This window comes from Vigna radiata, chromosome 2 (genome assembly GCF_000741045.1).
Source record: "Vigna radiata var. radiata cultivar VC1973A chromosome 2, Vradiata_ver6, whole genome shotgun sequence".
Classification (NCBI taxonomy): domain Eukaryota; kingdom Viridiplantae; phylum Streptophyta; class Magnoliopsida; order Fabales; family Fabaceae; genus Vigna; species Vigna radiata.
The window spans coordinates 4232156-4258568 of record NC_028352.1 but is presented as its reverse complement, the minus strand read 5'-3'; the positions used below and the strand labels follow the sequence as shown (position 1 = coordinate 4258568).

At 30.9% G+C, this 26413-nt stretch overlaps 4 protein-coding genes across 5 annotated transcripts; 1 reads left to right on the top strand and 3 right to left on the bottom strand.

Moving 5' to 3' along the window:
* Nucleotides 1-76: 76 nt before the first annotated feature.
* LOC106755818 (repetitive proline-rich cell wall protein 1-like) lies at nt 77-728 on the bottom strand. Its single transcript, XM_014638033.2, has one exon. The coding sequence runs from the start codon at nt 702-704 to the stop codon at nt 177-179; it is 528 nt and encodes a 175-aa protein (XP_014493519.1). The 5' UTR covers nt 705-728; the 3' UTR covers nt 77-176.
* Nucleotides 729-5916: 5188 nt separating this feature from the next.
* Nucleotides 5917-10434, bottom strand: LOC106776802 (E3 ubiquitin ligase BIG BROTHER). Of its 2 annotated transcripts, none has more exons than XM_014664274.2 (9): nt 10247-10434; nt 9367-9486; nt 9103-9277; nt 8657-8888; nt 7771-7808; nt 7584-7628; nt 6922-7049; nt 6351-6459; nt 5917-6246 (listed from the first exon to the last, which is right to left on the bottom strand). In XM_014664274.2, the coding sequence occupies exons 3-9, from the start codon at nt 9241-9243 to the stop codon at nt 6193-6195; spliced, it is 747 nt and encodes a 248-aa protein (XP_014519760.1). In that variant the 5' UTR covers nt 9244-9277; nt 9367-9486; nt 10247-10434; the 3' UTR covers nt 5917-6192. The 2 variants fall into 2 exon arrangements, with proteins under 2 accessions (XP_014519760.1, XP_014519764.1); XM_014664278.2 differs by lacking the exon at nt 10247-10434 and adding an exon at nt 10077-10170.
* A 5091-nt stretch (nt 10435-15525) lies between these two features.
* On the top strand, nt 15526-18224 carry LOC106778565 (zinc finger protein WIP2). The gene is made up of 2 exons (XM_014666536.2): nt 15526-16406; nt 17565-18224. The coding sequence occupies exons 1-2, from the start codon at nt 15813-15815 to the stop codon at nt 17997-17999; spliced, it is 1029 nt and encodes a 342-aa protein (XP_014522022.1). The 5' UTR covers nt 15526-15812; the 3' UTR covers nt 18000-18224.
* A 4897-nt stretch (nt 18225-23121) lies between these two features.
* Nucleotides 23122-26181, bottom strand: LOC106755914 (zinc transporter ZTP29). Its single transcript, XM_014638142.2, has 12 exons — nt 25891-26181; nt 25744-25802; nt 25513-25605; nt 25332-25424; nt 25141-25222; nt 24976-25031; nt 24815-24871; nt 24519-24559; nt 24198-24265; nt 23944-24000; nt 23744-23861; nt 23122-23401 (listed from the first exon to the last, which is right to left on the bottom strand). Exons 1-12 carry the CDS (start codon nt 25952-25954, stop codon nt 23362-23364), a joined length of 828 nt encoding a protein of 275 aa, XP_014493628.1. The 5' UTR covers nt 25955-26181; the 3' UTR covers nt 23122-23361.
* Between the last annotated feature and the right edge of the window lie 232 nt (nt 26182-26413).

Genomic DNA, 26413 nt, shown 5'->3' with positions numbered 1-26413 from the left:
AGATATAATTACTGAATAGAAAACTTGAAACAGCTTAAACCCCTAGCTTAATACACAAGTGGCAGGGGTCAGACGTAAAATAATAGTTGTTGAAGACTGGCAGTAATGGATGGAAGAGGTGGTGAAGGTGAAGGTGATAGAGGAGGTGGCGAGAGAGATGGTGGGGGTGGAGATTTCTATTTATAGGGAGGAGATTGTGGTGGTTTGTATTCATATGGAGGAGAAGATGGAGGCTTGTATTCAGATGGGGGCTTGTATTCTGGATATGTGGGTTTATAAAAATATGGTGGTGGCTTGTATTCATAGGGAGGAGGTTTGTAGTAGTTGTATGGAGGTTTGTAGTAGTTGTATGGAGGTTTGTAGTAGTTGTATGGAGGTGGTTTGTATTCATTGTATGGAGGTTTGTAGTTATATGGAGGTGGCTTGTATTCATATCGTGGAGGTGGTGGAGATTTGTAGTAATATGGAGGATATTTGGGTTCATTATAAGGAGGGTATTTGGGTTGATAGTAAGGAGGTGGAGATTTGTAGTAATATGGATCATAATTAGGATATTTGGGTTCATAGGGTTTGTAATATGGATTGTTGTATGGTTGGCCTCCACCATAGTAAGGATAATCAGCAGCAACCATGGTAGAAATTATGCAGAAGACTACACCATAGATGAGTGGAGGCAAGTGCCTTGACTCACCTGAGATTTCCATTCTCTACTATTCCCTAGTCTTATGAATTTCTGTTTTACTTGGAATTCAAGTAAGGATTGTAGTCCCTTATATAGTACTTGTACCAACTGGGATGATTTCTTTATTTGGATTCATTGCTTTGTGTAATGTATTAAACCAGATTTCTATCAGTTTTTTATTTCAACTTGAACACAACAAAGTCAATAAGCTCGAGGATGTTGGTGATGTCATATCTGAACAAGTACTCGCAAGATTTGATCAAAGGTTGATTAATATATTGGCAAAAAGTCTTAGTGTGAAACAGATTATGCAGTGAAATTGTTAAACCTACCCATATTCAGACATACACATCTCAAGAACAGCAATAGGTTCACGTTCTTGAAACACGTAAAAATCAAGAGAAACGATAGGATATAAATGAATTTGAAACTATATTAAGAAATCTAATGGAATCCTTAAAAAATTAGTTTGAAAGGTAAGATTATATACATCTTTAAATTGATTTTGGGATCTCTAATAGATATTTCGAAATTCCAACCAAGTGATTTTATATTTTAAGCCATTGTAGTGGATTTCAGACTGAAAGCTCAGGCAGGTTTATTGTAACATAAAATTGCCGAGTCTAGAAATTTAGATTGACTGAGTAAATTTCTGTAATGTCATATTACCTACTTACTTGTTTAATTAGTTTACTTGTAACATATTTTGTTAATGATCCAATAAGACTAAGGCAACTCGTTGATTACTTAAATTAACACATTGCTTGCTTGACTTGTGTTTCTTCCTCATTTGATTAGCCTTTCTTAACTACCAGATCTGAATCACTTTGCGTTTCTCAGTTTTAGTAAATTAGCTATATTAGTCAAAACTCGTGTGATTAATTTCCTGTTACATTGTGTAGCTTGTCATTTTCTGCTGTGAAGCAGATTGCAAATTCAGAAGTTAGAACTTCTTTTCAGATTGTTTGATCAATTCATATGCAGTAGTTATATTGATGTTACAAATGTTAATTTATAATAGGGCAAGGCAAGACATTTTCTTAGATTATCAAAGTCGTGTGATTTTGGAGCTCAACGCTTGCACCATTTGCTGCACTTGCTGACTTAATTTCCTTACATCATAAGGGCAATATATCATTACATTATGGGACGAACGAGCATAATGGTTGAAAAAGTCCTTTAGTTAGATTTTCAACTTATTTGCCGAAAACTAAAAGGGACTTATTTAATTATATATATTTGCCGAAACTAGGGATTTTATTAGAAGTTATTAGCACTACTGCTTCTGTGGAAGCAACAGTACGAAAATGATTTACGATTCTGATCAAACAAATTTTAACAAGAAAAATGAATTTTTGGAGCAAACAGTGAATGATTGTAGAAACAGCAGTTATCAGAAGAAAATAGGAATGCACCTAAACATCTTCTAACAATGGAGGTTTGTCCAAATCATACAAGTTAATTTAAGGGTTTGAGTGTATAATTTGGCTGTTTCTAAGTTAGTTTCATGTCAAAATGTTTAACTTGTGTTACTTTTTGAATACTCTTACAATTTTTTTTCTTTTTATTTCTCTTACTTTCCTTACAAGATAAAATATGAAATACATTTTATATCTTCAAAGTATTAATTATATTTATTTTATTTAACGTTTTATAAATATGGCTAAAAATATAAGATTCTCTTTCAACCACTAATGCAAAAACACTGATTAACGTCGATTATTTTGAGCTTTTAACGTCTACAAATGAACGGACATCATTTCCGGTGACATCAATGCGACGTCGGAAAAATAGTATAACCGACGTCTATCGTGACGTCAGTCACTGACAGGTCCGACGTCACTAAACGTCTGTGTAGGGGGAAAATGGACGTCTAAAGACATTATATAGACGTCGGTCTTAGCAACACCCGACGTCGAAGAGGCACTAAAGACTTCGAAAATGACACTGACTGACATCTAAGAGGTACTATAGACGTCGGTCTATACATTAACCGATGTCTAATACAGTGGTTGTGTTTTAGTGTAGTTTTGTTCCCGTCTTTGGATAGCCTAGTAGCACAATCTCCTTTTGCTAGTCCCCCCAAAAAAAAAAGCTTGTGTCTCTTGAATTTCTTATGGACCCAAAATCGAACCTGGGTTCTTGCGAGATTCCATTTTCATCCGCAAAAAGAAAAAAATCACGGTGAAACGATAACTAGGCAACGACCCAGGGTCGTTTTTGGGTTGAAATGATCAAAAGAAATTCACTAGACGCCGTTTTTTTTTTGGGAGGCAGCTAGCAGACGGAGCATGTGTTACTACGTTATCCCAAGAAAGGAACAAAACTGCACTAAAACACAACACAAAGAAAGCAAATTTTAATCAGTTGAACCAGAAGATAAATCGATGAAAGACTAAACAGAGTTTAAACGGTAAGCATAAAAAAAACCACGCACCTGGGATGCCGCGAGAGAGAAAAAGAAGAAGAGACAGACGATAAAGAAATAAAAAACAACAACGAAATGCTGCAAGAGAGAAAAAGAAGAGGTGCCGCAAGCGAGAAAAGGAAGAGGCTGCAAGAGAAAATGGAGAAGACGAAGACGATATCAGAAACTGAATGCCGCGAAGAGTTTGCGGTTGTATTTAAAATGAAATTGGGCGTCGGTTGCTCCAGACACAGACATCTATATTCACATAGACGTTGGTTATATCACTAATATGACGTCCAAGTTAACATTTCAATTGACCTTTTGAATACCGGTGTCTAGGGGAGCCGACGTGTATAATGATGAACATAATTACTAACAGGCACATAGACGGCGGTGCCCCTTCTACCCGACGTCTATGGCCCTCGAGTTTGGTGAACCTAATTAATTACAGGCACATAGACGTCGCTTGAACCCCGACGTCTAAATTGAAGATTTTTTGTCTTCCCGCCTTCCATTCAGGCCGTAGACGTCGCCTTTTGACTACGCGACGTCTAAGCGCCTGAGAATTAGGTGAAGAGCATTAATTGCAGCCCCATAGACGTCGGCCCCCTGTGAACACCAACGTCAATGGACTGTCTTCTCATTTATCCCAGACCATTAGACGTCGGTTTGCGTCAATGTGGACGTCTACAGTGTAAACGACGTCGCCTTAACCTAAAACCGACGTCTAGGTTACGAAGCTATTTACGATAATGCTACCGTCCACTCATATACGTTGGGTTACCAACAAACCAACGTCTATTAAGTGACGTTAAACAACGTTTTTACACTAGTGAACTTATTTTCTTAACCTAATTTGGTCGGAGTTAGTTATTCCTTTTGTATGTATAATGTAATGTTCTTTTACATAAATAATAAATGCATTTTTTTTCTTAATTTTAATAAAATATGTATAACTTATTATATTGTAACTTTTTAACTGTTAATTAATTAACTAAATATTAATTAATGATAAAATAATAATTAATGTTGTTTTGATACATAAAGATATTTTTAAAAAAATACTATAAAGGAACATAATGAATATAAAATACGTACAGAAAAGTTGTAAAAGAAGTCACGCTCTTATACTTTAGAAATAATTTAGTTCATAATATTTATGTTAAAATAAATTATATTTTAAAATTATCATAAATTTTCTTACACATTAAGATTAACAATAAAGATGTTATTATTCTTTAAAATAACCATACACTTTCAATAAATGTGACTGAATAATTAATTTAAGATCAATTTGGGAAAAAAACCATGAAAGGTCACACATATTCCATTTAAAGTTTTAAAAAAGTAGTAAAGTAACAAGCACTTTAAAAATAAATTTGTTTCCATAGTACTCATTTCTCTTTTAATAATGATTAATCATTATAACTTTTTTTGTTCAATTAAAAATATCCACTATAAAAATAACTAATGCAAAACATATTAATAAGAATAATATATATTTTTAATTTATATCTTAATATTTTATGTGTATTTGTAAACGTTTTTATTTTACTTTTTCCTTAAAAAAAAACTTTAATTTATTTAAAAATATTTATCATTATACAAAATACAATTTTGCCTTTTTAATAATATATTTTGAGTTCTTAACTTGTGTGTGAAATTAAATTTAATTCCTAGATACAAAATTAGATCTGTCTCTATCCTAAATTTTGATAATGTTTTAATTCTCAAACTTTATAAATGAATAAATGTAATCATCATCAAATAATATTAAGGATTTACTAACATAATAAAGATAAACATGTCAATCCAAATCAACGAATTAACGTCACTTATAAAAGTTATATTTGTTTATTTTTAAAATTTGAAACTAAACACTATTAAAGTTTAAAACAGAAATAAAATGTAATTTCATCTTATAATTTTAAAACTAAAACATATTTCATCTTAAAAATACTAACTTCAAACTAAGAAAAGTCACTATACGTAGATAACATTACCTAAAGTTAAAGGTTCCTCTATATACAACATAATTAACATGACTAACTTTCATAGAATACATACAAATTAACCCAAAAAAATATATATTTTAACACAATTATTTTGCATTAATTTAATATTATTCTTTTTTACTTTTTACTTTTTTTCTTTTTTCTTAAAAATTACAAAAAATCATTTTTTTATATTTTTTATTCTTGTTAAATATGTTAAATAAATGTAAATATATAAACATTAGAAGATACATATCACCACATATAAAGGAAAACACGTCCTCATGACATTGACAAAATTTGAATGATCATATTTTTCATAACATTTATACACCATTCTCATTGAATTCATTCCAAACATTCTTCAAACATTAATTTAATTTTTCATTTTGACCCTATTAAGTGTTCATTAAATTTTGTACCCAAACATTAATTTTCTGGCAACAAATATTTGCCATGATATGACCAGTTAAAAGGTTGAGAGTTACTGCTTGAGAGAATATTAATTACTGGCTAGGTTTTGTAATCATAAGCGAAAGTTTGTCTGAGAAGACAGCATTGATTATTTCCGTCACATTTGTATTAGTATGGCAGAACTCAAACATCAGGAGTAAATGCCTAATCGTGTCAAAACACTATTTGTCTACAAAGATGGTTTGCGGCTTTTCTTATAATCTAAATAAACGGTGGACTTATTTAAAGCAATCTACTTCATCCCTATTATAATGGCCAGGTGCTGCAAAGTCCAATTACCTGACGCACTCGGTAATTCTCTAAAGAAGCTTTCATAAAACCGGCGAATGCCTTTCCAACAACACTGTACAGTAGCATGAGGGAATAATTATGTGAAATCATAGCACACTGTATTAAACATTATGAAAACATACCGTAATCCAACCTCTTCAGTACAACCATGATAATTGATACATGTTCATTCATATTCTTTTATAACACTTTAGGATTCTCTCTGTAATAATTTTTCTAAAACCCAGGGCTTACTTACCTCACTAAGGAAAGGTAAAAACAAATAAAAATGTATTTCTATGAAAGACCTCCACATTAAAGGAAAAACAGAAACATATGCAGGTCACTTATCCGCTGCTGAATTATTTGTGCTTTGACTTGTCGGCAAACACTTCTGTGTAACATATTGGGCAAGCCTGAAAATATAAGCCCAAAAGGAAAAGCAAAAGGATATCAGCAGACGTGAAGATTAGCACTAAAAGCACTTACTGAGTTCATTATAAAATGGTAGATATCTTACCTTATTGATGCTGAGCCATCTGTTCCCACAACTAGCGTGATAAAGATGTTTACATGGCAAGGTGATACGCTTGTCCCCTCTTTTATATTCCATCTGGCAAATCACACATCTAAACAAGAAGATCAAGTCAGATCAATTAGCTAGGAGAACGCACGTTATAACTTCAAAGCACGCAACAGACATAATTCACGTAATTTTTAAGTTAATTCCCATCTGGACGTTTCCATTTCCAAACTATATTGCTGTAGATAGATTGCTGAAGGAAGATTGCTGTACGATAGTCCACCATTTATTCATTTTATTTTACATAGGCTTGGTTCTCATTTACAGATCATGCCAGACAAAATTCTTTGATAAGCTTAGTAGCAACAATATAAAAGTCCTGAATATCAATTTGGACCAAGAAATACAACTGTTTATAAAAATTACTCAATCATGTACAATTGGAGTTCAAGAATAACAAGCAGAAACAAGGATTTTGAAAGCTAGACACTCGACAATATATATTAAATCATAGGAGAAGAAAACGAACAACTGCATTAAAACATAGTGTCCATAAACCAAATATTACCTCTCACCCCGAGACTTCTTCCTCAAGAAGAACCCACATTTGAACTTCGACACTGGGAGTGAGGAGATCTGTTCTTGGGTGAGACCACGGCTCTGAGTTCCGACAGCTTCACCTAATTCAAGTAGTTCCTGCAATAAATGATACCATATTGATGTTTAAAAATAATAAACTCAAAAATATAAGGAGTGTTTTACTTCCACCATTTTTCAAATTGCCATCTAGAAAGATGTTCACGTACTATAATGATTTATGATCACACAACCATTTGACACATTTAATTGAAAAACTCGTGCAACTGATAAAGTTTTCTATATAAACGTTACCTCTTTTAGCTTTTACGAATTGCAATTAAAATATGTAATGTAATCAGCTCATAAGGACACATAATTAACTGTGAGAATTTTATGAAATGATTTGGCCTGCCATTACTTTCCAAGAGTAACAATCTCCATGTAGAATAATGTACCGTGAAGCATAAAATAACCGAAGACAGAAAAATAAATGAGTAACCTAGGTCCGATTTCTTAGACAAATAATTACAAGCTTGACTTTGTATATATTTTGAAGACTGACTTCGAAGTAATCAAATATATAGTAGCTGTACTTAAGGAAACACTATATAATGCCTAGAAAAAGAAGGAATCGGGGACTTTCAATCCAACCTCATAGGTCATGTTGTCGGGATCAATATTGTCTTGCCAAATGACCTGCACAATTTCACAAAATGCCTAGTCAGATAACCATTTATTGTGCTTCAAACTCATGAATGGCTAAAGTTACTGTATAAACTTCTTAGATGTTCGTAGCACTAAACCATTTCAGGCACCAGGAATCTTGAAGGCAAAATACCTGATAATCACTTGAATTACTGTGATGTCTTCGAGGACCTGAACCAAATGAAACATTGGTTTAAATTGTGAGCGAACATTTTATATGTAGGATGAAAGGACTTGACTATCAAATGACAGATCTGCTAAAGGGGATTTGTATGGATATAAATGAAGAGGCCATTAAAAGAATCTGCAGCCTTATCTTTGGAACGTAAAAAAAGTGCTACGATATTTTTTAAGGGCAAGAGCTACCGTATTTGGATGGCTAACAACACGGGGCTTCTCATTTAACTGATTTGTTTGTCTCTTTAAGGAGTTGAACAAGTATGGATAGAGGACCAGAGAAAGATCCAAGGAGACGAGTCTCATTAGTTTATTTAAACTTAGTATGTTATGTAACTAATGCTTACTAGACTTTTGTCACTAATACTCAGTCTCATACTTTTATCACTTCAATTTTAGGCTCATCATTTTTTTACTTCAATTTTAGGCTCATCGTTTTTTTACCCACAGAAGACCCAAGTCCATATTTTCCTTACAACAATAGTTGAAAGTTTCAGGATTTTCCTTCCAAGCAAAAAGACAAGATGAAGATTAATAAAGAGTTTGTATAGGAAATTTGAAAATTAAATTAGCCTATAATTTAGAGAAATATCCATGGTCTAGTTTTGAACAAATCGGCTAAATTATGGCTAATTCTAAGGATCATATAAAGTGCAGAACATCATGGCATTGAGATGACTGAATTAATTACTGTACTTCAACAACCAGTTAAGTTTCTACATATGATGCTCACAATAAAGAATCAGGGTGTAGCTTATGAAGTAAGCAGCAATGCACAAAAACTGCTGTTCATCACCAAGGAATTTACAAAAAATATTTTTAGAAGAAAATCACAAACGTACATTCAATAGAATTGTCTCTTGTGTCAGTGTTTCCACCTTCAACCCATTCTGTGTTTACTGCTGCTGTCTGTTCGTTGATTGTCAATGAGTTCTCCGAAGGTCTCCTATATTCATCCACCAGTGGTTCGTGATGATTTACCTCATAACCATGACTGTAACGATAGTATGATGAATTCTCAGGTTCAGATAGTCCAAACTTGTAAAAGCTTGAATTTGAAGGGTATGAACTTTCCTGCGTATATGATGGAATGTCATGTCTTTATCAGAATATTTCCAATTTCTGAACATTAATATTAAAGAACAACAAAGTTTCGGATAAAATAATGAAAAACAGCTGCAGAAGCAGATCTAAGTTAATAAAACAAGAAAATAAGAACATATTCCATCAAACTAAGGCTTAAAAAAAATATCTTAAAAAGGATATAAATGACAATTTTTGCTGGCACCTGAGCATGTGATGCACCAGAAAAAATGAAGTTGACATGTTCATAGGTAAGACCTTCAAAATATTCGATAAAGCTTCCTGCTGTATTATAGGGATAACTAATGGTATTGTAATGGACATCCATGTGTGGGTTCCAACTCATTTTGAATCCTTCTGCCAGACAAGTAATCTGCAGTCTGCAAAGTCAATTCAGAGCAAATTAAGTTATAACAATCAGTGCAAAGACAATGAAGCACACAACACGAAAAAAAGGTTCAGCTCTAACCTATGCAAATCTATTCTTCAATCTTAACAGATTCACGAAGGCAGATTTGTCAACAAAAGTTGAAGTAATGAACACAAGACCAGCCGCCTCATATGATTCAGCTACTCCTAAAATGCAAACCTGCAAAAGAGAAAATTACACAGATGTTAAGAGGGCAATTCCAGGAATTCCACCAATTATGGTTTTATCTTCTATCAGTAATTGCTTAAATCCGTTCAGTCAAAAAGCAAGGGAAATCTAGAATTTCAAATCAAGAATAAAGAATTTTCAGAACTAACAAATGAAGTCAAAAAATGACTAAAAAAAATTTGAAAAGGCACTGATACCAAAGTTTACAAAATTTTAGCCAGCAATCGACCACAACAATAATGTAATTATATCAAAATGAGTTTCACAGTTTGTATCAGCTGATCAGAATAATGAAGCATAAGATCACATAAAAGTAAAAATAAAATAAAAATATGAGAGATCTCTAGGGAAGAAACAAAGATTCAATGACGAGGATAAGAAGCAAGAGAAATAGAGGAAATTTGCCCTCGCATCTGAACCTATGATTTGACCTGAGCCAACAAAAATTCAAAACAACGCAATGACTGTGTATTCCTCAACAAACCAGAAATCCTTTAGCTCTATTTTAATTTTTTTCCGAAATCAAACAAGGCACAAAAAACGAAGGAGTAGAATAGTTGGTTATAAAGAAGGAAAATCACATCAGCTTCAGAGATCGCAACAGCAGAGATAAATGTAAGAATGAAAACAAGAAAAACTAGGAGTGTTGAGAAGAGGAATGAAAATCGATATAAAGAATGGAATGAGAAGGAGAAAGAGAGAGAGAGAGAAGGATTGGATTCGAAAGGTGAAATTGAAGGAAGAGACTGACCTAGAGCTTCATTGCTTTTTGCGAGAGAGTGATAATGGCGAAATGGCTTATTCACTCTTCGTTTTGTAACTCACTCATCTCTCTCTCTCTCCCTTTACGCACTGCTCTGGAGCTGGTTTCACCTACACGCAAACTCCGTTAGATAGACCATGATCAGCTGCATCGCACCTTTTCACCAAACGGTACGCATTTTTATTTTTTATTTTTTTTTTCCAACCCCTGATAACTGGACAAACGGATTAGGTAGGTAGATGGAGCAAACAGTGTATTTCTCATCTCACACTCTCAAAATCATATATCTAAACTTTCATATATTATTTTAGGTATGGTGAATTTTTCTTTTCCTATAAAACTAATAAATTATTAAACATATTAATTTATAATCAAACCACAGTGCATTACTAATGTAAATTATTCTTTTAAATAGTCTACAAACTGATTTTACATGTTATTTTATTACCATATGTTCTTTATTATCAGATTGTTAGTTTTCATAATAACTACTTTAAAATTCATGTCTAATATATTTTTTATTATTTAATATTGTAAAAAATTTATAAAATTGATCATAAAAATATAACAAATATGACTGGTATGAAATAAAGTAAATTAAGTGGTAATTCTTGCTTGTTGAATAAGAGAAGCATCAAAGAGAAATGGATAAAAAGAGGTTTTGTTTGGTTTTTTTAATATTAAAGAAGTGATTAGATGGAGACATATAAAAAAGGTTTGACATGAGCTTGAGGTTGTTTGATAGGGACAACCTTATTAGTTGTTGGCCAATGTTGAGAAATGGAATAATGTGAAACATAAAAATGGTTGAAGAGAGGTGGCCAAACAAAACTGGTCTGATTAAGTTGGTATCAGTTATGGTTAGTTAGCAATCAACCAGGTTTCTTTACCATCTCCGAGTAATGTTAAAATAAAACTATATATATGTATATCACCTTTTCTTAACATAAAAGCGTTTATAAAACTTAGTTATTATCATTTAAAAAATTGATAAATTATATATAGAAAAAACTTAAACCAGCTGCTCCTTAACTAATTAAGAATATATGATAAATTAAGTGCATAAAGACAACTTCAGCTGCTCAGTATGTTTCAATTATCATTCTTAAGTTTCCAAATTATGATTAAAAAACAAAAATTGCAAAAGAATTATTTTATATTAAAGCAGAGCAATCAATCTAACTTATGACACAGTAATCAATCCCAACTCATCTTCAAATAAGTCTTTTTCTACAGAGTCAACAAATAAAAATATCAAATATTTTCTTTAATCTTTAAAGTGAATTCAAATAAAAATGAAAGTGAATTTAACTCCATCACAAAATTTTAATTAACTCTATAAAATAATATTTTCGAATCAAAATTCGTCTAATCTACTTGAATTAAAGATTGAATTGAATTAATTCAAACGAAAATTATAGTATAATCCGATTGAGATGAAGCTCGATTCGAGTATTACCAACATTATTATTATTATTTATTATTATTATAAAAGTATTAAATAAATATATAGGTACATGGATTGAAATATTATTCTATCATTACAAATTAACATATTAAAAGGATGGTTTTGCATGGTTCCAGTCCAGCCATCACAGGACCGGCTGGTCCGACACTTTTTTTTTTCTTTTTTTAATTTTGTTAAATTTTTTTATATACTTATAAATAAATATTTAAAGCATATTTAATTATATAAAAATTTCTAAGCTTTTAATTTATTAATTAATATTTTTAATTGGATAAATTAAAAATAATTATTATAATTACATATTAAATTAATCTATTAAAACTAATCATTAAAATTTAATTTCTAAGTGCTAATGATTAAATTTATAATAGTATTGTATATTTCCATCTTTAAAATATATATATATATATATATATATATAATTTTTAATTTTTTTAATTATTTTTAATTTAAAAGTAAAACAAAAAATAAAAAATAAAACCAATGAGTCAAGGACAACTTAGGCCATCTCTTTGGTGGATTAGACGGATTCAATCAAAATACATTAGTGAATTAAAAATTTTAACCCAACAAATTAACCCATGAAACATAGTCCATTTTAACATATTTACTTAAAGTTTACCGATCATTTATCACCATATAAAAATTTATTAATAAATAAAATAAGACACGAAAAATCACATAATAAAAATTACACTCTAAAAACATAAACAAATTATACTATTATAAAAAAATTAAATAAACACATGAAGATAAAATATTAAATCTTATCCAATATTAGAAACTTTTTTATTTAACTTATTGAATTATAAATGGATAGCTTGATCATTTCTAAACTACTTTATTAAATTATGTATTTAATAAATATTTATGTTGAAATAAAAGATAAATGTTAAACAATGGAAGATGAAAAAAATAAATGGCTACGTTTAAATAGTATTCTTTATATTAAATTTAGTTTTATTTCTCTTTATTTAGAATTCAATTTAATTTAATTAGTTAAATTAACTATCGAAAAATATTTTGAAATATTTACAACTTGTTCATGTTTATTAATTTAAAGTCTTCTAATTTTTATTTTCAAAAATGTATTTTTACGTTGTATGTTGTATTATTGATTTTACACAATATCTTTAAATATTTTCAGTAAATTTGAAAATAATCTCTTGAATTAATATTATATCTTCAATATTAAGATTTATTAAATATAATAAAAAGAAATATGTTTCAAAAGATAAAACAAAATAATAAATATTATTAGGGAAAAGGAAAATAAATATAAAAAATAAAAACTAGAAACTAACGTTATAAATATAGTTACTTGAAATGATGTCTCAAAATAATACTATTTTTTAAAAAAATTGTGTAAACTAAACAAAAAGTTTTAATTAATAAGAATATAAAAAACTAATTAAATTGTCGTAACAAGCATAACCTGAGCTGAAGAACAAGTAGTAGCAGTTATTTTGATTCCTTACACTTTAATATTTTTTCCTTTTATAAATATAAAAAATTACTTGTCAGATGACTCTTATGATATAAAAAATCATTTCTCCAAATAGCAATATGAACTGAAAGAAAATTAAGAAGATATATTAAGATTTAATAATAGAGCAAGGTTGAAAAAGACAAAAAATAAATAAAAATAAAGCTGAATTAAAATTTAAAAATATTCCAAAATATTTTTATATTAGTTATTAGGATTAATAATTGTGAGAATGAAGAGCAGCATGTGAGGGAATCACGCTGAGAAACATACACAACATAATTGAGAAGCGAATGATACAAAAAGTCGGCGTGCAAGTGAAGTGAGAAAAGAAAAAGGTATCATTATATTTACAATGATAATATTTTCACATTCAAAACTTTTACATTCATTTAATACTATTTTTTATTATTTTTCTTAAAAATATAAAAATTTACATAGTTTTTTACTTTTATATTATATATCATAATTATAAAAATATATCAAATAAATATAAAAGTAAAAAAGATTAAGGTTAAAAATAATATTAGTCTACCACGTGTAATTTGATGCTAACAATACTAATGACACGTTTCTTTAATACTACATGTAACACGTCAATGACACGTCACTGTCAAAATAGAAAAATCATTGAAGATGATGAGAGGAGAACAATGACTAGAAATACACACAGAAAATATTTCAAGAACTAAAAGTGTATGAAATAATTGCTTTTGTTAAAAAAACAATTTGTCTAATTATTATGGGTATGAAAGTCGAGATTGCTAATTAGTTAAATTAGTAAAATCATTTAGCTTTTTGTCTTCTTAGGCTCTAAGCACCACCAGCCTTGACCCAATATACCTATAGTTGTTTAATGGGCTGAAACTTGAAGCCCAGAATACTGCATCTTTGGGCCTTCCCTCGAGACAGTGCATGGAAATCATATCAAGTACCATCATAGTCTATATTTCCTTTCAGAGTAGTAATATATATTCTTTTGTAAGTGTATGTTATAATTTAAAGCTTGATGTTTCAAATTTTGAATATAAAATAAATAAATTTCAGGGTAAAATAAAAATTAGGTAACCTAGAAATAGGAATATGTCATTTGAGATACCGGTGCCATTTTGGAAAGCAAAACAATATATAACGTTTTATGCTTTCGATGTTTGACTAGGATTAAAATTGAATTATCATTAATAACGTGGCAACCATTCATGTCTTTTGTTGCACAAAAATAAAATTCTAACCCAAACTGCTATAACAATATTTACAAGTGTCTTTTCCCACATAATATTCTTCTTCATACATACAAATCAAACCCGATATCTATCACTTAAATAAATTATTGCTTTGAAGTTTCAAAAAGTAGAAGTTTAATATAATTTTATAAAAATATTAAGAAGTAAATCTAACTCAATCCCATAAAATCAGTTTTTAAGATAAAGTTTGCATGTACATATACATTATAAATTGACTTTATCTTTAATCAATGTAAGACTTTCAACAAAAAAATCAAAAGATAAAATTTACATTCACTTATATATATTATAGTTTTATTTTATTTATAGTCGACAAAGAATCTTTTTCTATGTTAATGTATATACTAGGTATTAATTTGTGATTAATAACAACTTAATAATAGTGACATAATACAAATATAACTTTAAAAACTTTAAATTAGACAGTATCCTAAAATATAAACTCTAAATTAACTTAATATTGTAAAATTGGTTTCTAAAATGACATTTATATTATTTATATTTTTATGCTATATAGATAAACAAATATAATTATACAAAATAAATTCAATGTACCTATGTAAGTAGAGAAAACATTTTTGAGCAATTTTAATATAGTAATACTAATTTGAAAAGGCTTGCTTTTAGTGTTGTGAACGAGGAAGACATGGTTGATGGAACAGTGAACAATTGCATGCATTGGAGACAGACAAAACCTGTGTGCTTTGAGGAGCCAAGTCGACCACAGCGTGCAAGCCAAAGCAAATGCTTCTTCAAATCAATTAAAGTATTTTTTTTTTTCCCGATGATGTCAAACAAAACAAACTATGTTTTCCTCGGAAATACTAATTACCAGCACTTCTTTCAATTGCTTAATATCATACACACGGTTACATTAATTCTCAAACTTCCTATTTAATTATTAACGACAACATAATATTTTTTCACAGTAATTCTCTTAGATATTCAAGCAGTATGGTAGAGAATGTTAATTTGAAATAATATTAAAATATATTGTTTTTTAAGGCATGGCCCTCATCTCCCATATATTGTTTTAAAATGAAGCATCATTATGGAAAGCTAACGAAATAGTTTTCCTTAAAATTTTATATTGAATCTGTTGAACCTTTTTTCCCTTCAACTTTATTGGTCTTGCTTTACCAACATTGAATTAATTTGTTCACATCCTTTAACCCTTCACCTAACTCTTTCATTTGCTTGTTAAAATCTGAAACTATCTTCTGCACATCTCAACCCTCACTCCACTACTACCCTTTCCCTTTATTCTCTGCACTCACTTGTGTATAATTAATATCACACACAACACAACCCTTTCTATACTCATCATATACACCTTTTTCTTTTCACCCTCTCATCATGACCAATTCCTACAGATCCAATGACCTTAACTTTTGTTTGGACCTCAATTCACCATGTCTTCTCTCTTCTCCTTCTTCATCACCTCCTCCCATCAATCCATCATTCTACTTTCCTTCCAATTATCATACCTATACTTCTCCTCCTCCTCCTAAAACAAAACTCCTTCCTTTCCTTCATCTAAGACATCAAGAACAAGAACATCATTATGAAGAAGAAGAAGAAGAAGAAGAAGAAGAAGAAGAAGAAGAAGAATGTCTTGAATCTTCATTCAGTGCCATGGAAGTTCACAAGAAAAAGAAAGAGTTAAGTACATCATCATCATCCAAGTGCTTGGATGAAGAGGATGCTGTCACTGTGGCTTTACACTTAGGGCTTCCAACCACTGCTGCATCTGCTGATTTATCTTCAAGCTTATACTCAGCAGAAGTTTCAGACAAAGGAGAGAAAACCACTGATGCTTCGGGGTTACTGCCAGATAGAATTAACAGAGGACAATATTGGATCCCTACTTCTGCTCAGATTCTGATTGGTCCAACACAGTTCGCATGCCCTCTTTGTTTCAAGACGTTCAACAGATACAACAACATGCAGGTTTGTCACCTTTGGTCATTTTGATGATCAATTCCCTCGATAGAGGAGAATAATAAAATAATCAAGATAGGATAATTAACTCTGAATAGAATTATAGAAAGAAAGAGAATATCTTTCCTTTTCCCAGCTTTTTCCTGTTTTTCTTACTCTCCTATACCCCTACTTTCACAGATCCCGTTTTCAGAAAAGTTCTCCCAAACAAAATCAATTCTTCTCAGTTCTATCTATAGTATCACTTCAAGTTTTCACCTGAAATATTCCTCAAAGGAGGAAGATTTTATTTTTATTTGTATGTGTGCATTATAATTTAGGGTTTTCCCGCTTAGCTTGTTACGTTTCTTTTCCTTTTATTTGAGCTTCAAACTACTCGATCTATCACCCTTTTTCTGCTAAGATAAAAACGAGATCTCTCACTTCTTCTTTGAAGATCAGTATCCAAATATATGGTTCAATTATATTCCTTTTTGCATCTACAAGGTTTCTCTCTCTCTCTCTCTCTCTCCATAAGTTAATTAAGTGTAATTAATTTATATACCAGAAAACATAAACACACCGACAAAGGAGACATAAATTGAAACGACATCAATTGAGTTTCATAAAAATGAATATAAATATATTTAACTGTACAAATATTCTCTTGCTGGGCTCCCGAACTTTTTCTTTAACAGGATGCCCTACACTGGCACCTATTTCTTTAATCACACAGAGCGTTGTTGATGAACAAGCTCTAAAACTTGTTCAAAAGGAAGCAGTTCCTAGTTAGCATGTTTCCGTGTTAAGATTTGTAAAGAGAGAGAAGATAGTACAAAATTTTCTTCTTTGATAAATATTCCAAATTTAATGTTTTCTAAACAATGAGCATTAAACTTAACATGTTATTTATTTATTTTATATAATTGTACAATCCTCCTTTCTCCATCAAATTCCTACTGAAAGACCTGGCCGACATGTGGTAAAGTAATTCAAATTCAAATTCTAATTTTTTCATGACAACATGCAACAAATTAAAGACCTAGTTTCAGGTTTGTCTTCTTTTTTTTTTTTTTTCATGCGTTGGTCAAAAATGGTATTTTATAGTTTATTTTTCTTGGTTTCCTTTCCAAGTATTGACTATTTGGTGTTATTACATCATAATAATATTGGTGGAAGAATTTTCAGATGCATATGTGGGGGCATGGATCTCAATATAGAAAGGGACCAGAGTCTCTAAGGGGAACACAACCAACAGCTATGCTAAGGCTCCCTTGCTATTGCTGTGCTCCAGGATGCAAGAACAACATCGAACATCCGAGAGCAAAACCACTCAAAGACTTCAGAACCCTTCAAACACATTACAAGAGAAAGCATGGGACAAAGCCTTTCGTGTGCAGAAAATGTTGCAAAACCTTTGCTGTGAGGGGTGATTGGAGAACTCATGAGAAGAACTGTGGGAAACGCTGGTATTGCTCTTGTGGCTCTGATTTCAAGCACAAAAGGTCCCTCAAAGATCATATCAAGGCATTTGGATATGGACACACGGCTCATGGAAATGACTGCATGAACCTTGACCAAGATGATGATCAAGCAGGTTCTGAAATTGAACAAGAAAATTAATGCAACTTTTCCAGTGCGCAGTTTATATGATGTCAATCTATGTAACTATTGATGGCTTCTCATAACTCATCACCTTTATTAGTTTTCTCATTGCGTCTTGGTATTTCATATCAGACTGTAACAAATGCTCCTGTCGTGTCATTTTTGGTTTTGGTTTAAATTTCCATCTCTCTGTAAACATAAACGAGAAGTAATTTGTATTACATTATTCAATATCCATGATCTGCCAGGATTGTACGTCATTGGTGTAACTAATACCAGACAGAATGTTCATTTAAGACAGGCGTACGAGGAGATTTTTCCAAGTTCCAACACATATGTCCTAATCTTGTCGTTCCTTTCTAATTAACCTTACTTAGATAGGTATAACTTTCAAACTTATCTTCGCGATAGATAGGTAAATGCACACCCCAAGAAGGTGTGTATGTGATAGAAGATAAAAGAAAAACGACATATGTGAAATATATATAAAAAGGAAAGAAGTTAAATAAAAAGCAAAAACAATGGATGAAAAAGTAAAAACTTGAATGTATTTTGAAATACCTAAAGATAGAACGAGAGATAAAATATATAGTAAGTGATAGATTAAAGATAAATATACAAGTATAAAAGATATACGATGTGATAACAAATTTTGTATATATTTAAAGATTCAAGTAAAAATAAGAGAGTTGAATAATATGAAAAAGAAAAGAACAAATTTCAATAAATTAATACAAAAAGATGTATAAAAGAATAAACAACTTCTAATAGCATGAAGTTATTACGATGCAAATTGCTGAGAGAGTCCTATCAAACTCATAAAACTTCTAATATATATATATCCACGTTACGGTGAATATATAGTTTTATACCTAAGTGCATGCAAAGGTACACGAACACGAACAGCTCATGTAACAATATATATATGAGAGAGAGGTGTTTGATTTATTGAAATAAAAACCAAAAACAGGTGAAATTAGTGAGAGAGTGGTGAGAATTAATATAATAATATATGATGGAAGAGCAATGTAGGTTCGGAGAAGCTTTAGAAGCTGTCATGGTTCAGCCTTATGAGTCGCATGATGCTGCTATCCGACTTTTGTTGTGTCCTTCATGATGGACAGATGAAATACTATGTTTAGACTGAGCGTAATGATTTCTATATATGAAAATGATTAGCTTTTGAAGCGAAGGGTTGCATTAAAAAAAGATGATTAATGGAACGATAATAAGATTGGTATAGCAGAAGGTATCTAAAATGGAGGTTGGGGAAGAATGCGTGAATGGAGAGAGAGAGAGAAAGAGAAAGAGAAAAAGAAAGAGAGGTGCTTGAAATGTCATTTCAAAGTAGCAGAGATGCAGAGTTTGAATGATAGAGTCTCTTGAGTCCATCCCCTGAGGCAACAAAATCGGGATTCCACGTTCATTGTCCCCACTTGTTGTGCTTTTTTGTTTTGTTTGGGGTAAAGTGTGTTTGAAGGTTTTCCCATGGACTTGAAGATGTTAAATAATGGTAGTAGTGTATGACTGTTAACATAGCGGCACTATAGTTGTAGATTTAACGTAACAGTAAAACAGGTGATGAAAACGATGGCTAATTATGTGATTCTTTGCTTGGTATCAATGGAATCCAGTGTAACGTCAATCTGTCACAACATCCCCAACCTGTCAACCAGAGATGTGATGGAACATTGTAGACTTTAATATATAACAGTTTTTTTTCTTTTCTCTTTTCTTCCAACTTTTCCATCAATTTCAATGGATCTGCGCACAATCAAATATTCATACCTAATATCTTTTCTTAAATAAAAAATTATGTTTTCGATTCTTTTTATACAATCAAATTATTTATTTTTCCATTTAACCATTTATATAAATTATTGAAATACTATAAAAGAATATAGCATTGTTTCTTAATCCATTAAAAAACACTTATATAATAATACAAATAAAGCAATGCCTATGGAGCATTAGTTCGCCACACACGTGCGAAAAGAAATATACTTTGTTTGGTAGATTTTTCAAAACACAGTTTCATGCAATCATGACACTCATATCACACACAGTAATAAACGTTCAAAAAGTGTTGCTGTTAAAGTTGAAGCTGTGTCTTTTATCTTGATAAAATTTGTAACCCACCACGGAATCAACAACTTTTCTCAATCAAGAAATACCAGTTTCCATAAGAAAAAAAATATTAATTCTTTCGCACGCTTAAATTTTTTACATTCATTTGACGTTATCTTTACTTATTTTTTACTCTCTTCTTTTTTGAAAAATTACAAAATTTTACACTTTTTGAACTATTTTATCTTTATATTCTGTGTTAAATGAGTGTAAAAGTGTATCATAATATTATTATTCTTTCCATAAATATTGTTTTTTCGTAAAAAAAATTAGCTAAGGTGATAATTATATAGTAAATAAACAAATAGTATTAGAAGTCTGACGTCTAGAGATAAAGCCAATTTATAATATATAAGTGAGGTGCATACCTCACTTTACAAACCGATTTTGTAAAGTTGAATTAAACTTAAACCCACTTTCTAATATGGTATTAGAACCTATCCTAGTGATATTTTTTGTTTCTTAAACGTTTTATAAATTGAGTTATGCTTAAACCCATCTTCTAATAAGAAGTAAGGACTTTTTTTTTTTTTTAAGTTAACTGTTCATGATGAAAGAGAGAGGGGGAAGGAGAGAGAGAGAAAGAGAGATTTTGGGGTATCTCAACCCTTATACAAAACTTTGCCACAAAAAATCCAATAATTTAATCTAAACCTCTCAAAACTCTTCTATTACAATACATAAGTCCAAGCTATGTGTTGGTCAAATTACATCTTGAGTCAATTTTTGGTAAACTACAATAAATAAAAACAACTCCACATACTATAGATTAGAAATAGAAACAAAGAGCATTGTTGAGCAGACAAAGTTTCCATAATCAAACAACAGCAGCTAGTGAAGTGGCTCATCATTGTTTAATCCCTGTCATCAAAATCAATATAGACACAATAGAAATTATGTAGATATTCTTGTCAATGTTTCAGACCAATCCACCCACCTTAATTGCTATTTTATCCACTGATCCAGCCATATGCATTTCAGATTTCCATTTTTCCAAATCCCCTACACCATTTTTTTTTTCACAACATTGTCTATATTTTCTATTTCGAACTCTTGTCTAAACCATAGTGTTTTCAAACATTCAATAGGTCTTATGATCCAATCCGACAATGAAAATGACACATTAGATTATTTATGCTTAATCTACTACTAAGCACTCAGTTGTGCCAAGCTAAAAAAGACCTCTACATCCATTTTGCCTAATCTAAATATTACATTGCTCCTATGATTTCAGGTTGTCCAAATTATTGCGACGCATAAAACCATCTATACTTTGTTTTGCTTTTGATTTAAATATAGTAGTATTTTCCCACAATAGATTATTCTGCAATATTTTATATATGTAGAACTAGTTGTGTATCTACCTTCTATTTCTTTCCAAATCCAAGTGTCCCGTTATCCTTTTTAAAATTTTGGTTCATTATTACTTGCAATAGAAAGAATAGACTCAAATCTAGCTCTGATATCATGTTAAGAAATGGACTTTAAGTCTAATTCAATCCAACAAAACCGACTTGTAAGATAAGGTTTGCACCAACTTATATACTATAAATTGATCTTATCTCTAGTTGATGTGGATTTCCAATAATACCAATCCCTTAATAATCGCCTTTTGGATTTAAAATTTAATATAACATATAGTATAGAAAACTTATCCCTAAGGGGTATTTGTCCTATCCATTTATCCTCCCAGAACTTATCCAATTTCTTAGACATACTTCCCATATTACATTGTTATCAAACCAATTATCCAATTGTCTTTAATCGTAGACTTTACGAATATCTCTCCACTACCATGATTATTGTTTTCTTGTATTTTCCTCTCTCAAGTTCTGCCAGGGTCCATGTTTTGAGTCTAATATCTTTCTCCATATTCTGTAAGTATTATACAGTATAATATCATTAATGGTAATTGTAATTTTTCTGGTTAATTATTCTTTTAACTGTCCAAACAAAATTATTACAATGCTTTCCATTCTCTTAAAGTGTGTTCCTTTAAATAGAAGGATTTGAGGAAAAGTTTATGGATGAATTTAGAAGAATTTAAATGGATGAATTTGTCGTGTTTTTTTAAAGGATTTAAATATAAAAGTGGGTGAGTTTGACAACAAAGATTGTGAACGATTTCATTGATATAATAGATAAAAAAATGATATAAAATTACTATAAAATATATTATTGTTATTATTATTTATTATTATTATCAATATATATATATATATATATATAATATATTGTTATTAATAATATTATACATATATATATTAACATTGTTTGCCACCGCATTTTTAATTATGACTGATCTACAAAATTACGTTATAATAGATCTTAAATGTCTTAATTTTATTATGATTTTGTCACTAGTACAACATATTATGATGGATAATTTTTGTACGTCATAATAGTCTCGTCATAAAAAGCTATTTTTCTACTAGTGACATGAACACTGAATCTCGTCATAAAAAGCTATTTTTCTACTAGTGACATGAACACTGAATATCACTCACTCGGGTTTTCAGTAAATATGAGTGCAGAATAAAAAAGTCTTTTTAATAATTTTTTACAAACACAACATTTTCTTTTATAAAAGCTGTTTCTGAATTGTAACATGTTTTGTGAAACTCCCTTTTTATTTTAAGTTCTTAACTAATTTCGGGTCTGGACGAAGAAATAATTTTTTTTTCTGTATGACGTAAGAATGATTTTTATTTTTTTGATGCCTCTTTCAAAAAACTGTTCGTAAACACCTGCGCATACTACTACATATAGGAATATCTCTCTTGATAAGAATTCAAACTTTGGTGCATCACATTGTGAATTTTTCTATCATAATCGTAGGATAATGTTCTTGCTGCTAAATAGAAATGTAGTGAAGATACAGAGATTCATGTGAAAGTAGAGGAAGCAAAGTGAGTTGTGAAAGATTTTTTTTCAGAAAATGAGACTTTTGTCCAACGAATGGTGTGTTGTATAAGTTGAAGAACTAGTAGTAAATAAAGAACACCAGTTAAGATAACAGAAGAACATTAATTGCAAGTTGCTTTTGTTTGTATATATATATGTATTGAGGGGAACCATGATTACAGATGAATGGCTCCTACCTGCTCATGTTCAACTGCTGTACATTAATGTTACTGGAAATTTTAGAGTTTCGTCTCTGAAGGCATCTTCCTGATTACAGCAGCAAGAAGACAGCCCATAATGATACATTCTGAAATGCATCTCATTCAGAAAAGAAAGAGATTGTTCCCAGTTACATGTCCTCTGGTAAGCTCATACGTAGAAAATACAAGCTGCACAGCCAGCAATATTCTATGTTATCAACTCTTGTTCACATAAAATGTGGTAAAATCGGGGGGCACTGTAGTAAAACTAATATGCAGGACACTAATAATATGATAGAACTGCTAGATTGTTAGAGAATATTCCTGAGGATGTTGTCCACGAAATGAGAAAAATGGTGTTGTGAAATTGAATCTCAGATAAAGGTAAGAATTGTTGTTATTACCAGTTTTTTAACCATCTATGTCAATCATCTACACTTACTTTTGTCACCTTAGTTTGCATTAAAACAGTTACCAAAGTAACAATAAAAAACTAAATGCAGCATGTCTTTCAGATGTTTTTTCAAGTACCTTGCAGACATGAAAGCCATCCCACAAAAGACGGCCTTAACAGATTGTTTTTGTCCTGCATACTCAAAAGCTAGTGGTATCATTTCGTGAAGGGTTAGAAAAGCCATAACTCCACCAACTGTTAATCAAAATAGAACCATCAGAAAATATCCATAAAAAAGTGCCGACAAACAAATTCTAGAAATTGCGTTTGTGCTAACCTGATCCAAGAATACCTTCAAGAATCTCAGGATTTAGGCTGGTAGGGAATAAACAGGCTACAGTGAAGGAAGAAAAATCATCGCACTAAGTTCAAAATTATTAACTCACACACATCTATAACTCCAAGAGTGTTAAAAATATATCTTTGCATGGAAACCATTAAACAAAACTCTGGAATTGAGAGAGAAAGGGATCCAATGTTAATATGCCAAATTATTTGTATGATGCGAAGCAAAGAATGCATATAATTTACCAACAATTATAACTCCCAGTGGCTCAGCAAAGCCGGAAAGTGACGCCAATTTGAATGCTTCCCATTTACTACGACACATTTACAAATGAACAAGGAAAGTTATCATTCAAATTTCCAGTGAAATACAAACATAACAAACAACAGAGATTTTATGATCAATAAATTGTTGTGTAACGAAAGAAAGAATAACACTGTGCCAACTTGGCAATGACATCATGTACATATAACTTCTTAAGCATCTGATCTGTATTTAATATATACTCTTAGAAATCAAAAATAAACTTATACAATAGAGTATATAGAATCCACGAAGGTTCTTACCTTTCTGTCGCAAAATAGACGGGAAGTGCAACAGCAACACCCTGAAAAACAGAAGACTGTCATGAATAATTGTTTATGTGAAACACAAATGATAATACAAAAATAAACTATAACATTGAGAGAGATGGCATGAAATTTTATAGAAAAAGATGACAAAAACCATAAAGAATAAAGATTTATAATTTTTTTAAAATTTTAGATTGAAAAATGATATTAATTCTTTATATATAAGTTAGACTCGAATGTCTTTGATATCGATAGACTCATCAATTTACAGTTACGTGACAAATTCATACCTCAGGAATGTTGTGCAGTGCAATGGCAAGGGCAAGGTTAAGACCAACACGAACTCCCTATTAAAAGAAGACACAATCATATTTACATTATTTTTTTAGTCGAAGTGATAACGAAAATGTGAAGCATTTGTATAACCTTAAGTCTTTTAGAGAAAGGTTACCTTCATGGATCCAAGGTACACTGCCATTCCTTCTGGAAAATTATGCAGACTTATACCTGTGCGGTAAAATCCAAATGAAAAGTTAGAAATCAACGGATATGATGAGAAGCAAAATTCAAATTTACTGCACTCTCTATTGGAAATTGGTGATGCAATTAACAGTACCTATGGCTGTGATAACACCACTGAGTAAAACTTGTCGACGACGCCTTTTCATAATGCCTTTGTTTCCTTCATTCCCAGATTTCTATTTTCAAGAGTGTTACACATTTTAGTACTTTTTTTATCTGTGGAAAATAACTCAGAAACTGCGATGCCATTAAGCAGTGATTGAGCAGGTAAAGGTTCATTCAAACCTTGGTACTCTTATCATTTGAAATGGGAGGAGCAGGTGTCGGTTCTGGTATAAATTTGGCAACAACAGCAAAGAATATGACACCAGCAAAGAACTAGAGAAAAAGAAGTGAAAATTTATGAAAGTTTGAAGGAAGATGGTAGATTAATTGAATTATAATGGAAGAGGAGAGAACAGCATACCCAAAGGTTGCCTCTAAGGAAGCCAAGTGAGTTCAAGGCATTATGAGTGAGATCAAAGAATGATATACTCAGCATCAAACCAGCAGCAAAACCCTTCATGGAATGAAATGCTTTTAGTTATTATGCTTATGGATGCAAATCAAGGAATTCAATAACTTTATCTTTGAAAGAAGATAGAATCTGAAAACAGATAAAACGTAGTTTTCTAGTTGGAACGACATAGAAAATCACCTGTAACAGTCCAAGAACCTTCAAACTTGGAGCTTTACTAAGGATTACGAAAAGTGCACCTGTTCCATATTTATACAATGAATATAATTTTTGGCATTTTCGTTATATAATGGAATGATGAATGAAAGTTGAAAGAAGAGGCAGGACCGATGGAAGTGCTGAAACCACCGACAGATGAAAGTGCAACACCCAGCAAGACTTGATAATCCATGAATATGACAGTAATAGTAATAAGGAAGATAAATTTGAAATGATGGAGGGAGAGCAGTATTTATACATTCATTATTGCCAATAGTGGAAGGAAGTGCAACTCAAATAAATTAAGAAAGAGATGAATTGCGTCATTGGTCCACGAAAAGTACTTTTTATCTCTCCCTTCAAAATATCCCAATTATTCTTTCTTCTCTTACACTTCTAGTAATTTGCGGGGGTGGAAAAAGAAACACCCTGTTAATTAGTCCAAAGGCTTTCGAGGCCCATCTCTTCTCGGCCTGCAGTCTAATTATCTTTTTTTCTTTTTCACGTAACCCTCCTTTTCTTACCCAATTCAGCTTTCAAATATTTACTCTTATCAAATATATATTCTTAAAATATTATATAAATGTTTAATATACCATACCTTATAATTTTATATTTTAATCTATATTTATTAAAAAGAATGTGAGAATTT